Raw genomic sequence first — 16,192 nt, forward strand, 5'->3', positions numbered from 1 at the left:
GTGGAAACGTCACTGTGCGTGATAAACTTTGTTCCCACGTCACACATGAGACCAATGTTTACATTTGGAGTCAGCATGCATACCTGCGCAAAAGGTTTAGATCTAATTATTAGACAGGTGCTTTTTGCTTCCATGTATTGGCAAACTCTTCTATTGCTTCATACTGAGGAACACATGAGAAGGAGGAGAAAACGGACAATTATTTTTCATGCTTTGTTATGAATGTACTTAAAAACGAATGAATGCGGTTGACTGTGGATGTTTATTTTTTTTTTTTTCGACAAATGTAGTGGTGTCGACGTAATTATTTTTTCTGGACGTATGAGGGCAGGATCCTCGTTTTTTTTTTTTTTTTTTTTTTTTTTTAAAGCCTGCTAGATGTATTCATGGCCTAAGTTTCAAGCTACCTTCACAAGTAGATGCACAAGGATCAGGCCACAGCAGGTGAACTCAATGGGAAATCATAAGGACAAGACACACTAGTGAAAAAACCTTACAGAACTTAAACCATGACAACTTAAAAAAAAAAAATAATAATAATATTCCCCCCTCCCCTCCCCCCATCTCCCTTGATAGAGTGGGTGGGTGTTCATCTCAAGCTCAGTTCCTCTACCAGAGGCCTGGGAGCTTTAGGGTCCTGCTCAGTATCTTTGCTGTTCCTCGGACTGCGCTCTTCTGGATGGAGATGTCTGATGTTTTTCCAGGTATCTGCTGGTGCCACTTCTTCAGTGTGGGGACACGCCCCCAGGTGCTCCTATGACCATGGGCACCACTGTTGCTACCTTGAGCCCTTGGTATTTCCCTAGTTTCTCGTGTTCCTTTTTCCTGATATTGCCATTGTTGGGGATTGTGACACCGGTCATATAATGTGTATATGTTGTCAGATTAATTGATTTATGGCAAAATCCTTGTGATGGCAGTGTTGTTTACACCAATAAACAACACCAAAAGTGAAAAGATTTCACTATGCTTAAGCTGAGCCAATGCCATTGTGAGAATTCTTCCAAAACACACAAATGTTTAATTCTCAGCCAGTGTAACCTCTCTTTGGGGAGTTAGTAACTCTAAACACTATGGAGTTTCATAGCAATGTTAAAAAAAAAAAAAAAAAAAAAAATTAAAAAAAGGCCACTAGTTTTTGAAGAGTTGCTGAAGAGGTGATACCGCCCTTGAGTAAAGCATCATCTCCAGGCATCATCTCCACCAACCTTAGTTCAAGTCTCCTCCATCAACTTAATTTTCAGTAAAATCTATCAATTGAGAAAATACATCTTCATAATAAAAGATATATATTTCACGCTGACGCCTGATTAAAAAAAAAAAAAAAAAAAAAAAGGAAAATCTTAACCATAATTTGGCAGAGATATTTAAATTCAATCATCATAATCCTGAGCCTTCAAACCTGACGAAAACAAGTGAGCATTTGACTTGGATGAAGATGTAGAGTGGAACAGAGCATGGCTGTCCATCGCATCCAATGACTGTGAGTCTTGAGAAAGAAAAACCATCTGGAGGCTCCAGTGAACACTGGGCACCCTTCGAATATTGAGGATGTTTGTCTGATTTACTCAGCCTATTTAGAAGTGTTTGGACAACTTGGCTGGGGGATTGACGCTTTAATTAAAGATAATATCAAGAACTAATATTGCCCCTAAGACTTCGACCTCCTTGCAGTGTAACAGTCATGCTTCTCTCTGGGTAAGGCCATGCCCTTTTTAATGAATCTAGTTACCATACATATTTCCTCGCTTTTCACTCTCCTGATGCCAAGAGCAATGCGGAATTTTTTCAAACCTACTAAAGGGTTGGTCTATTGATTCTGACATAGACAATATCTCCCCACTATATTTATTAGCAGTGTGCTTTTATCTATAAATATCACGGGCAAGAAATAAAACAGTTTTCAATGACAGAAGGATTAGGTCCATACTTCTTTTACAGAACTCCACATCTTGGGAACACTGAGGCCCAAAATAGATTCTGGGCTCATAAAGGCCTCCTTTCTTTGTAGTCAGCATAAAGCAACAACATCTGCAGGGCAGTTTCTATGGGGGGGAACACATTTGGGCAAGCTATCAAAGACAGTGACGATCCCCTATGAGAAGTTGTAGGCGGAGGACTCTTTCCCTCTTTCCTTCCATCTCTCTACTTCTAAAATTCTGCTGCAAGCAGGACAATGCTAATAAAAGCCAGTTAATATCACCTGTCAGTGCTATCTTTAGAAGATCCAAAATGAGAAAATGAGAAAAGGAAAAGAGCTGACCATCTGGATCTACTCAAGACTCACTGGTGAAAAAGGAGTATGATTTGAGATGATATAAGTCACATACAATGACAACAAGGGAACACTTGAAAACCCAGTGGAACCGCAAAAACAACAATTCTACAGCATTAACTGCTTAGACCATTACAGAGTATTGTATTCATCATTTCAGTTTCCAAACGGTCATAAGTATAAAACTTTTTCTTTTTGAAACAGCTTTAAGTAATACTTCAAAATTTAACATGAATTGCCATGCAAGAATAAACAATGTTATTATGTACTCAATTTTAATACTTCTGAAACATTGCATGTTCCGAAATAAAATCAACCACTAATGTCTTATGAAACACTAAAACCAGTTGCCAACGCCAGCTATTTTGAGACCATAGCAGTTTCCAGCTTTACTCTGTTTTTGTTAACACAACATGCAGATGAACAGAAAAGCGCATTACCTGTCACAGAAGATCAACATTAAAATTAAATTGAGTTTATTTGTTCTTTAACCTGCGGCCACATTTCTTACCAACATTTCAGATGCGCTAATATGTAAATAAATCTTTGGGGTTTTCAAACTTCAATGTCTCACTGTAGATTATTTCTTATCTCCTTATTCTCCTATTTAATGACATTCACATGGGCTAAAGGAATAGACATACACGTCACAGGATCTTGTGGACAATGGGGCTAGTCCTAATTTCCATTTTGGCAGGTTTTGAACCGGTCACTTTCCATTCCCTCAAGCAAGCTATAAACTTTGATAAGATGAATGCAACCCATGCAGTGCGGCATGATGTTGAGATGGCTGGATAACTGATTTACTGAATACTCCAACTGTCCGATTTAACAGTGGATAACCATGCTTTGACTATCTGTTTACAGGAAAGCATAACCAAGGCAAAGATGGCAGAACCCACATTCATCTTTTTCCATGGCGTGTGCTCCTCTTGCCACATGGTAATAAGTCTTTAGCCCTCGAGGTGTTGCTCATTTATGTCCCTCAGGGCCCCCTGTGGCTGCTGAGGCCCACCAAAACGTAGTCTTAGAACAGGGGTGGGCAAACCGGTCCTCGAGGGCCGCAGTGGGTCCTGGTCTTTGTTCCAACTGATTCAGCACACACAGTATAACCAATGAGGTTTCAGTGGAGACAAGGAGCACCTGACTACAATCAACTGATTGCACTTGTAAGAAAGCAGATTGGTGAAAGGCTGTCCTCATGATGGGTATGAACAAAAACCCGCACCAACTGCGGCCCTTTGTGGAATTAATTGCCCACCCCTGTCTTAGAAAAAGCAGCCGGAACACCTGTGATACTTCACTATGGCCTTGACTCCCTCCCCCTTACTTCAGCCACACACTTCCAGACACACACTCATCTCCTCATCCTTGCAGTTGAAGATTTACTGTTTAAGAGTAGAGGCTGTCAGGAGGTTTGAAGCGTGCACTTTCTAATTCAAACAAATGCTGAACCATAGGTCACAGAATTATCATGGAAGCACAAGGTGTTTCAGATGGTTCACAAGTGTTCAGAAGGAGCGCGAGAGAGGCGAAATCTTCTCTATATCTGAACCACTTAAAGCTAGTAAATAAATAAACTAATAAAGTGAAAAATAAGCAAATAGTGAGATAAACCTTCTCCATTATCTGGTGCCACTATCAAGGCTAAGCAGGTGGCTCCAAGATGTGCTGAAGCAAACTTCTCATTTCGCAGGAGAATGCTCAACGTTCATGTGCTGTAGGGGTCAGCAGGTTTCATGTGGAGGATGATATGATACCTATATCATGATTCAAGACAGCAACAGTAAATATATTGTTCTCTGTTGCTTGACATGCAGAAGTGTTAGGCTTTAACAGAAAACAGAAAATATAAGAACCACAATCTTCATGTGCTGACTTCTTGCTTTATCCAATTTTCAAGTCAGAGACTGGGTAATATAAATATTCAAATAAACACCCTGAAATTGTTTTCAATTTAAATGAAACAGGAGGAGCTGGATCATCATAAACACAGTTTAAACATACATTATAACTATAGCCTCATCATACTACTGTCTTTCCACTGTATCTAACGTGTGTGGCTCAAAATGGCACTGTGACACTTTTCCATTGCCAAAAGCGCTACAAGATACTTTTCAACAATATTAACATTTGCTATGCAATTGTAGTCAACATGACCAGGAAAAGTGCAGGAGGTTGAAGAGTGAAAGCAAAGTAAGCAAGAAATCCAAGGCAGATGAAGTAAAGGTTTCATTAGTGGACTCAAATGGAAATGTCGTGTTTGTTAATTACTGAATATCAGGGGCCCTCAAATACCAATCTTGAAGGTCCACAATTGTTTTTTTCATACAAGCATGGGTCCATTTATTAATGTCGGTCAAGTACAAGGCAGGTCGAAGGTGGTAAATGTGGTTTTCTTTTGATCAAACAAAAATACAATGTACATTTTGATTAAATAAAACTACATTGACAAAAGATTTTCTTGACTTAAAATAAAAATAGAAAAAAAAAAAAACATTCAGGTACAATGTTTACGCATGTACACTAAATAATTGACAAGGCCTGTCATTAAGGTGCAAACAACAACTATTGACAGTACATTTCGTAACAGTAAAACACTGCTGGACAAAACGAAAACATGTGCTAGTATAGTACAGTACATGTTCACATGTCTAGAACATAAATGACAAGCTCTGTCATTGACAATTATTGACAGTAACTTTAACTGTAAAACACTGCTCAATGAGAGAAATGGCATTTGGGGGTCACAAAGCTGTTTAGACAGATCATCAGCCAGTACTTCAGTGCGTCTTGTGGTTGATGAATCTGGGAGTGAGATTTGTTTGATTTTTGTTGTCATTTCCTCCTTTTCTTATCATTCAAACATTGCTCCCATCCCTTCAGTCATGCACTCTTTTATTATTTCTCCATCAGAGAACGGCTTCTTATGTTTGGCCAACACTCACGACACTCTGAGTGAGCACTCCTTTGCAATTTGTTGTTGTGTCATAGATTTAACAATAACTTTGCTTGACTCTTGATATGACTGCTTCAATCTGTTAATTTCTTGCCTTCTCAATTCTTATTTAGGAGGAAACTTCTCCTCAAAAGAGAATTGCTCTTTAACACAATGGTGTGTCACATTTTCACTTTTAACAGCACAATTGTCTTTAAGCATATTAAGCACACAGGTTTGGTACTTGCAGTTGGTAAAATGGACGCATATTTGTCAGTCCATCCCTGATTGAAACGGCAATTTTCGTTGTCCGCTTTTCTTCTCTTAGTCAACTTTGAGCATGACATTTTGTTAGATTCGGTCTTTCACTGGTGGCATGTAAACAAACAGATTGCAAAGTGCGACTCGTGTTACACACTGCTGCGTCCGTCCACTCTAGCTAGCAGCATGCAGGCTCTCTCGGCCAATCAGCACATCCATGCACACTCTCTTAGCCAATCAGCCTATCCATGTAGGCTCTTTCAGCCAATCAGCACATCGTTGTCATAGAGATGACAACAGAAGTGGGAAAATAGAAGATAACTAATTTTTAACTAAAAATGAAACAGAATTTAGCAATAGATCTGCATTTCATACAAATAATATATATTTTAAAAAAAAGTTTTTTTTTCTTTTCTTTTTTTTTTTGAAAAGTGCCATTTGCTCTGGGTCCGCAGAGAGATGTGCCGTGGTTCGCGGTCTCCTAAATGAGGACCCCTGTTGTATATGATCACAAGGTTTGACCTGATTGATAGAGATATAATATCTGCATGACCAGTGCTGGAAACATATATTTATATTGATTTTCAAGAATTTTCCATGTTTTAACTATCATTGCAATTGTAAGTTTGGTTGCGCTGTTAAGAGGGCAAGGGCAAGTGCTCCAGCTTCACCTTATGTCTACCAATCCACGCCACTGTTTGCCAATAATACCGGTACACTATCATCATACCTGTCAAGTTGTACGGTTTCGGCGTAATTTGTACGAGTGAGCACTGATTTTTAAATGTGTACGCCGTACGTTCAAAATCCGTATGTTTTCCGTGCATTACATTTTTTTTTTCTCTGTTTGGATTTTGTCACCGTTTCGGCAACGAGACAATGTGCGTTACTATACATTATTACGTTGGTTGAATGAAGCGAGAAAAATCAGAGACACGGAGAGAGAAAAGTGTTTGTTGTGACGTTGTAGCACAATCTATGCCTAGATATCACACGCATATAGAACTACATGCAAAATGACAGACTCGGCGGCGTTAGTAAACAGCTGCCATCTGAAAGCAGTAGACTTCTCAGAAAGGCTTTGCTGTAGTGAACCTTGCTAGCGAACCTCAGTAACTTTTTTATCTAAAATACTCCTAAATCAGCAAAATCTTGACTTGAATATATCTTTAAATGATGAAACCGTTTTAAAACTTTCACATGTCGAAAGTAGACAGAAGGGAACTAATGCAAAAAAGGAGCAATTTTAACAACTTTAACAATTGATTCACAACATTAAATGACTTCCACACATAGCAAAGGTTACTATGTTTTTTTTGTTTGTTTGTTTTTAAAAAAACAAAAAACAAAAACAAAAAAACATGAAAGGTAACACCAGTTACTTTGCCAAGTAAATTATTGCTCTTACATTCAGGTAACTGAGTTACTAACTCAATTACTTTTTGGGATAAGTAATTTGTAACTGTAATTAATTACTTTTTAAAAGTAAGATTAACAACACTGTCCATAAAGATGAAGTCTGCAGAATGAAAAGTGATAAAAGCGGAGATTTTAATCAGTCAATTTGTTGCCGAACACAATTTGCCCGTAACTATTGCTGATCACTTCTCAGAATTAGCAAAATAAATGTTCCCTGATTCAAAGATTGAATCAGTAAATTAAATTAATTTTAGCAATTGACCTTTTTAATTTGTAATTTATAGTTAACGAACTACCTTCAAGTCAAACTGAATTGAGAGCTGACTTGCGATGAAGTGCTACCATCAAGACATGATAGAAATTACCAAAAGTGCTACTTACAATTATAACAAAAGTCATTATTAAATTTTAGTAATAATGATGTAGCTGAAGATATTGATTATTATTTGATTGCACGAGGTTATATGTTACAATATTACCAATAAATTCATGTTATTTTAAAAATTTAGTTTTATTTTTGTTTCATATTTCACGCCAAATACAACGTTGTAAGGTTAGTCACCAATTTGTAAGGGCTTACGCAAGGGCGTAGGTTTGGTCTCAACATTGGTAGGGACGATATAACAGCATTACCTGCATGTACAGTTTTTGCTGGGGACAGACATTAATAAGACCAAACATATGTGGGCTACATTTCTCACGAATGTGAAGCTAATTAATTGATAGGCTAAATGATCAATGAAAAATAAAGCTGTATTGACTTATACTAACTTTCATATGTATTAGTTCTAGTTATACATTGTTCGATTCAAACCTTTGTTTTCAAAAACTGCTGAAGAAACATTTTAAAAACATCCAGAATAAATGCCTGGATCTTTTTTTTTTTTTAATTTGGCAAATTATTATAACATATTTGAACAGAATTTAATTTATATTAACAGTCACAATATTCTCTAAAGGAATGCAAAAAATAAACAATTGTCTTAATACCACTCAACATTGTCTGTCTAAATAAAGAAATTAAATACAACTGAAAAAAACCTCTTAGTTAGGGAATACCAAAAATAAATAAGAAAAGAACCTTCCTTCAGGTAAAACACTACTGCTTTTGTCTACAAACACAACCGAACTTAACAAAAAAAAATGAAAGCTCCTTTGGGCTGCTTGAAGACCATATAAATAAAATAAAAATGAAAATTTGGGAGAAAGGGGTGATTCTCAGTTCACTACATTTCTCACAGTTTAACGTTAACAGTAGAATACATACTAAAGGACACTTCTCTCTAAGTAACTTCCTACTAAAGTTTTGCAGGTTAGCAATTTCATACAGTTTAATGTTATGTTAACTCTGATGCAGGTCGGACTTTCAGTAGCAAAATTAGTGGTGTGTTCCTCACCTCCACAACATTGACGTCTTTTTAGATTACTTACAGTGGTTCCTGCTGCTGCTGCTGCTGGCTGAAATAAAATTCCCTCGTCTTCGAAGGGGGGCGGAGGAGGCGGCATGTTGTCGACATGTTGTATTTCTGTCGGGGCTGTGAGTGCGTGTGTGTGTGTGTGTGTGTGGGGGGGTCATGTCATCACATGACTGGCACATTCAGCAAGTGAAAAGGGGATAAATGTCAGCCTGAACATGCACTCCTGGTCCTCCATAAATTCTATCCATACAACATATGGAAAGACAATCTAAATTACCAATTTAACTGAACTCATAATATAATGCCAATAAGGTTGCTTTGAAGTTGGTGGGGACAATTTGAGCATCCTGAAACGTTGGTAGTGTCATGTCCCTACCGTCCCAATGCAAATCTACGCCCTTGGGCTTACGTCACTATTTGTAAGATTTCCAACGGCCTCGGGTTGACAGGTATGCATCATAGACATATTAACTTGACAATATGTATACCATTGTGACTTTGCAGTATAGTTTCAGGGTCACAGTGTTTTTAATATCGGATTACCTCATTTGGCTGCACTATATAGTTAACAATGATCAGGTCTCATTTGATGCAATCATGCAGTACAATGGTACGCTAACTACACTAATACGCCGCTTTTGTGATGCTCTTAGATTTGACAAGTGTACTGTACTTAATTTTGTGGTTAGTCACGTTATTGCCTATTGCAATAAAGGAGAAACCAGTGGAGTTATCTTCCATCTTACTGACCATGAGACACTTGCAAGTTTCCACCTGTGCGCACGAAAGCAGCTGCTGCGTGTGAGGTGCATGAATCCACTCCAAAAGGGGAAAAGGGATTTGGAGAGGATCACCGTTATGATCGAGGGAGGGACTACATGTGTCTATAATATTCCTGTTCCTTTCCCGCCGGGACTCGCTCGGAGCAGGTAGAGCATCTCTCAATTCACTGAAGTCTTCAGCTTTCAAACTTCCCTCAACACATTCGGTAAGCTTTTGCTATTCGTAATTGAAACCAGTGAAAAGGCACGCAATTGTTATTGTTTTCAGGTTTGATTAATCTCTGAGAGTGTTCTGTTTAAAGTTTCTTGTCAATTTTCTTTTGCCATATTTCGTGTTTTTATTTTATTTTATTTGTTTATACTTGATCTGCTAGTCAGTGGCCAGTCACGTCAGCGTTTAATAAAATTTAAACACAGTTTAGGGTAAAAGTATTTGCTTCTCTTTTCGGCATTTAACTTGTTAGGAGCTGCGCATTTATCTCAAAGGCATTTTTTTTTTTTAAACTTGTCTCTCCTATTACCGCATTTCATCAGCGTCATGCAACTAAAAACCAAACGTTATCTGCACATTATTCTTGACGCAAATGATCCTGTTAAACATTTGTAAGTGTCTAGCGCTGTCTCATCATCCCTCAATGTGCCAGCCGCTGTCAAAGAACATGTGGCAATGTGCTTTTTACTCTCCCCCAAATGATAAAGTTAAGCCACGTGTTCCAAATCTTTTTCAACTCTGGTATTTGGTGCTGGTGCAAGTAGCAGTATAACAAATGAAAATGAATTGAGTGGGAGGGGAGGAAGCCTCAATTGAGAAGCTGTTCTAAAAAGGATTTTAGAGAGACTGGAGTGATGGGAATACTTGTAGCCTACTTTTATGAGCACTCTGTTTGGAATAATGTTGGAGTTCCAACTGAAAAATATTAATCAGTTTCCAGCACATTATGGCACATACAGTTTATTCATAATTTGTAAATTCCGTCCGTCCGTCCATCCGTCCATCCATCCATTTTCAACACCACTTATGTTGTTGCCTATCCCAGCTGACTTCATGCAAAAGGAGGTCTACAACCTGGCTGCCAGCAATCACAGTGCTCATGCAGTAGAGAAAGAGACAATTATTTACACTCCCATGCACATTGTCACTGGTTTGGAACTGCCAGTACGAAAGTCATTCGAATGTACTGCTGCAACATGAGAGATGGTGTTATATATACATCAATTATTAAATTGCTATCATTACCTTCATGGTATAGTTTGATTAAGTTGTCAAGTGTAACCATAAATAAAATCCGCTATATCAGGCGTTTTGGTTCCAATTTCTTGAGTGTGGACTTTGCGTGCTGTCCCCATGTAAACAATAAATAAATAAAATAAAATAAAGGTATGAATGTGAGCTTAAATTGTGGTTTGTGTACCTTGGGATTCACAGATCTATGGGTGCATGTACAACTGGTGGACAGAACAGTGACCAGAAAATACAATTTTAGATTTTAAAAATGGCTAAAATGCATGCAATTGGCTGATCACCAGTCCAGAGCTCTCGTTATCTGTGACCCTAATAAGGTCAAGCACTAATTCTGTATGTGTCACTGAGACAGCTGAAATAGACACCTTTTATTTGACAACTTCATTCATTACAATCATTTTAAATTTTTAGAATGGAAACTTGTGTTTTCAGTCCCTATCATTTGTTTAGCTATCCAAAAAAAATCACAGCATGCTTGTAGTATGTAGTACACCTCACTTGTTGGTGGCATTGCACTACACTTTATCTGCAGTATTAACACACTAGTATAATGTAAACGTCACTCTAAGGGAAAGCAATTAGTGGAAGTCTGAGACTGATTGTAACAAAACCTGAGGGCACATGAGGAGAACACTTTTATAAGCGTTTATTGTGACTCTAAAATGCATAATAAAACAAAAGACAAAAAGCTGCTTTGTTCCTCTTGAAATGTTTCACTTTTAAAATATTTTTGCACTTTCGAAAATTTCATAAATAATAAATTCATAGAGAGTATTAAGTTACAATAACACAGAATGAACACCTGCAAACAATTTTTCATGGTGAATTCTCAATATTAAACAGCATTAATGAAGCATTATTATATTACACCAGCGTTAAACCTGGACTTCTTTAAATAGCATGGGCAAAAACGGCATGCAGTTTTCTTCAGTGCCAATCCAGGTAGCCAGTTTCTGATGGATGGAGACACTACCATGTATACAGTATGATCACACATTAAATTCATATTAACGGTGTTTGTTCTGGTGTTGGTGACACAGTGACCTAATGGCTACCACATCACTTCCCTGAGGTTGGGGTTACGAACCATTGGTTCAGTCGTTCTGCAGGGAGTTTGCATGTAGGCCCTGTGCATGTGTGTGTTTTACATTATTAAAAAATGCCAGTTAGTTTCATTGAAGATTACACATCAATTGACTTGTGACCAAGTTGCTGCCCCTGCCCCTCCACCAAGGTCAGATGGAATAGGTTCCAGCACACACGCAACCCTGGTAAGGTTAGGCGGTATAGAAGATTAATGTATACTATGTCTTACGGCAAATGTAGAAGAGAAGGACATGTTTCCCATTTTCAAAACAATGTTAACGCATAGATGAGATGAGCTCCTTGTATACTGCTTTATCCATTCAGGCTCATAGTTTGGGCCTTTTCCACTGGACTTGGGGGGAAATGTGGATTACACCTTTGGCTTGTCTCTCCTGAATAAGCCATTGAAAGGGAATCGATCCAATTTTATTCAAGCTATAATACTACCTATGAGTAGATTTTTTTTTTTTTTTTCATCAAAAGCGGGAAAATAGCTGAAGTCCCTTGTCTCCTTTTACTTCCCTCTCTTATCTTTTACAGTTGCTCCCCCCCACCCCAAACCCACGCACACGCCCCCACATACACACACAGCACTAACAGTGTAAACAGTACGTGATTGATGGCTCGCCTTGCACTGCTTCATGTGTTGCTGTGTTGATCCCTTCAACAGGCCCAACCTATGCTGTCCGCAGCGTCCATGATGAGTTACTACATGGATCCAGTTTCTTCCTATCCGGCCCTTCACCCCTGTGACCGTCTGGCCGCAATGGTAAGACCCCTAACCTCATTCTCCCCTCTCATAAATTACCTTTGACTACCTACCACACAGCCAGCTGTGAGTGTAAGGAGATTATATGCTAGAATGTGAACTGATGTGTGTGTTTTCAACTTTCCATTCCATAATTATTTTGCCTTTCTAGTGTTGGTAAATGAGCATTCACTCATGTAGCGTGTTTTTTACCTTCAAGGCTCTCAAACCACTTTGACACTTTGCTAAACGATACTTCGACATGGTCACCAGGACGTTATCGAGCCCATAGCTCTGGGTTGGAGACAACTACTCTACCATTGAGCTATGTGAAAAATATCATTAATAAATTTTATTTAGTGAGCACTTTTGCAGATGCTTAAAGACGCTTCACAGTTAAAACAAAGAAAAGCAGCAAGCAACATAAGTAGGAAAAAAAATAAACAAAAACAATTACTAATTTAAAAGCTAGTTTATAAAACTAAGTTTTTAGTGTTTTTTATTTTTTAATTTTTTTAATTTATTTATTTTAATGTAGGAAGGTGTGAACAGGTGCCAATGGGTTTAGGGAGTGAGTTCAAAAGGAAGGGGGCAGCAACGGAGAAGGCTCCGTACCCCCAAGTTCGGTGTGTTACTTGTTGGGGCAGTGCAAGGATGTTTCCATTATATGAGTGGCGGGGACAGAGAAGGTCTGTGAGGTAAGGAGGGGCCATGTTATTCAGTGATTTTAAACTGTATCCTGCGTGTAATGGGAAGCCAGTGCAGGTTGCAGAGAACAGGGCTTACGTGATCCCTTTGGCGAGTACGGATGAAAAGGCATGTAGCAGAGTTTTGCATACATGTTAGCTCAATGAGGAGTTTGGTTTGATGTGATATGATATGATTTGATATGCTATGATATGATATAGTATCATTAAGAACCCTTACGCATTCTGTACTTCATGATTTTGTCAGAGATATTCTTCATTGCCATCGCACAATTACTATCTACCGACATGAACTTTTGCTGCAGAGCCATCCTCTCAGTGATCTGGATGCAGTTATTTCCAAATAATACAGAGCCAGGAGTAGCAGGGAACATTGGGATTCCTGGCAGGTGAACATTCAAAGGCTCCAGGCCAAGGAGCAGAAACACAAATGCCTCCATTAGTATGCAGAGCTTCAGCGCATTAGGATAAGAGACTGAGGTTATATGCTAATGGGAACCCCACACTTGCCTGATAGAAAACATGGAAGGTTACAGCACCACAGGTCTTAATTGGCTCAGGTGGTGAAGCTCGCGTTTGGAAACGAAGCGCTTGCATACGAGGGCAGACCTGGTCAGAAGGTGAACACAGCAGAAACTTGTTTGAATGAATGAGAATCATAAGCAGACATCATGTTTGTTTTGTGAGTGTCCTTCAATAGCTTGACAAACAGTCAGTATAAATTATTCTTATTGATATTTCATTTAATTCCAATTCATAACTTATCTCTTTCGACCAATGGTGGTCAAAATGTTCTCAAGGGATCTTTATAATGGCCAAGTTGCTTGTAATGGAGAAAAAAAGTAGTTAAAACATAAAATAATTAATGTGTGTCCTCTTACGGAATTATTTTAATTATAAAAATTATTATTCATCAGCAAAGACACGAGGGGTGGCCTTAAACTATACAATTTTGTGGGCATTAAAATGTGATAACATGAAAGATTACATAAGAATCTTCCCAGATTGTCATGCCAGATAACGTAAACGTGCTTCCACTACATAATTTTAAAAATTTGAAATGCCAAGCACTACAAGATTCTATCCAGAATGAGTCAGTCGCAAACATGATAATACATAATATTAAAAGATAGAAGCAGAATGACACATGCTCAGTATGTCACATTTTGAGCCAAAAACCGTGGAACACAGTTTACGAAAATAAGCCCCATTGTGTTATCGCCACTTCTCTCTCAATTCCAACCAACATTGTGTGGGGTCTTCTTGGATTCTAACTTTGCCTACTCGCTGACCACACCCCTAGGAGCTCGGCTCATCCCACTTAAAAATAAAAAGGGTTTAATAATCCACCCAGTCACGCACCCACCACTCTGGTAGCCATCCATAAAACTGGCCAGCTACTGATAAATGCTGTTGAGCTTGTACAGGTTACGATTATCTGCTTGACAGTCATTCTGACAGCCTGTCTTGTTGTAGGCTTCATTGTACAGAATAGTGATGTTTTGCCTTGGGACGTACTTTATATCTTATTTGTTGGAGGTTAATTATCTGATCTTTGTTTCTATCTCTGTTGACCATGAAGAAGGTGCGCATATAAAACTTTAAATTCAGAGCCTTGCCTTTATTCTCAGCTCCTTCTTTGCTACAACAGACTGATGTGGGGCCGGCATCACTATTACTGATGCTGCGCATATCACCTTGTTGATTCTTCGCTCCATTCTTCCCTCATGTGTGAACAAGATTATAAGATAATTGAACTGTCCCACTTGGGGAAGAATCTCTTTCCCACAATCTCTTTCCAGAGAGGCAACTACAGCTAATTTCCCAAGATTTGGAGGCTTATTATTCCATCTCGAGATAGAATTGAGGATCGCTGCTCATTGAACCTAAAGCAGAGACATTTAATACTGAGGCGACCAAACCTGACCCCCTCCACACCTCAACTGCACCAAGAAATTCAGTCCATAAAGTTTATGGTAAAGTGGTACTTAAAATTTTTGTGCACCCCTGTGTGAGTTGCCCTTGTTTAGCATATTCAGATAATATATTAAAAACTGTTTGACAACTTTCAGCGACTTGCTTTTTTGTGAATAATATAAAAAAAAAATTCTATTCAATATTGTGGGAAAAATTGTTCCCCTTGTTCTCATTGCTTTCCAACAGAAGCTACAACAATATCTATTGAGGCTTTTTGTTTGTTGACAATCGCAGCCTTAGATATGCTAAAAATGGTCAAGTGGCAATCGTTCGCTATCTTCTATATCCACAAAGAATGTCATATCTCGCCTACTCCCCTGTCAAATCTTGACTTCCCTTCAGTGCAGCCTCATATATTTCTGTGATAAGCTCCATAAGCAACACAGTGGAGATAAACTTAGCCACAAAACACAATTTATGATTTCCCTGTGTCTTGTTTGCACCCAGAGACAGAGTACAGGGGCTGCCATGGGTCTGCAATTGCATCTCCTTGCTTCAGTCCAACCCCAGCAGCAGTACTACCCTTCCCAGTCACTCTACGCTCATGATGTTCCCCTTCAGGAGGTCCCTAATGGACATGACATGTGTCCCACAGGTAAGAAGCGGTCATGAGCGAATTAATGCCTAACTGAGTTTAAAGCAAATTGCGCGGAACTTAAAATTAGCTACAACATTAGGTGCACAATTCAAATTCACCTTAGTTTCGACTGGCCCCACACGTTACACTTTTATTGATAACCATCACCTGTGTAAAAAAACAAAAATCAAAACATGTAAGATATGTAGGGTAATATGCCCCATCCGCAATGGCACCCAGTATATTTTTAGGATTAATCTTATTTGGTCATTTAAAGATGCCATTTTAAAGCAAATAAGTAACACAATCCTTGTGATTAGCAGGTCTGACTCCCAGTTATAAGGTCTCAGGTGCAAATGTTGGCCTGGGCCACCCTTTTGTCCTAAGTCAGTAGATCACTTGCAACCCTAATGACGTGGAGAAAATTGATTGATATTTAATGAAATACATGCGGGGAAATAATACTATCAAGTATGCTGTACTTTAGTCTTGTGTTCCATAACAATGTTTTTATATTGATGCCTCACCTGTATATTGCATTATTAGAGGAAATGAGGGGAGCATTGTGACATAAAATTACCGATGATAGTAGCAGGTAGCAGTAATACATAATGTACACGGTAAGAAAATACTGTAAATATTCAAAACAGTTCACGTTATTATATGTCTGGCCCTTGATCACTTTAAGGAGCTTTCACATGGCCATCGGTTGGAAATAATTACCCAGGTCTTATTCAAAATTAACATTGGTATCTATATAT

The 16,192-nt window shown here is 38.5% G+C and overlaps 1 protein-coding gene across 1 annotated transcript in view; it reads left to right on the top strand.

The window, feature by feature from the left end:
• The first annotated feature begins 12,092 nt into the window (after window positions 1-12,092).
• ets1 (v-ets avian erythroblastosis virus E26 oncogene homolog 1) overlaps window positions 12,093-16,192 on the top strand; it is a 67,508-nt gene continuing 63,408 nt past the window's right edge. The window contains exons 1-2 of the mRNA XM_057839380.1: window positions 12,093-12,191; window positions 15,302-15,449. Of these exons, the coding sequence (XP_057695363.1) occupies window positions 12,102-12,191; window positions 15,302-15,449 (238 nt within the window). The 5' untranslated portion in view covers window positions 12,093-12,101. The remainder of the gene's footprint in view (window positions 12,192-15,301; window positions 15,450-16,192) is intronic.

This window comes from Corythoichthys intestinalis, chromosome 6 (genome assembly GCF_030265065.1).
Source record: "Corythoichthys intestinalis isolate RoL2023-P3 chromosome 6, ASM3026506v1, whole genome shotgun sequence".
Lineage (NCBI taxonomy): Eukaryota > Metazoa > Chordata > Actinopteri > Syngnathiformes > Syngnathidae > Corythoichthys > Corythoichthys intestinalis.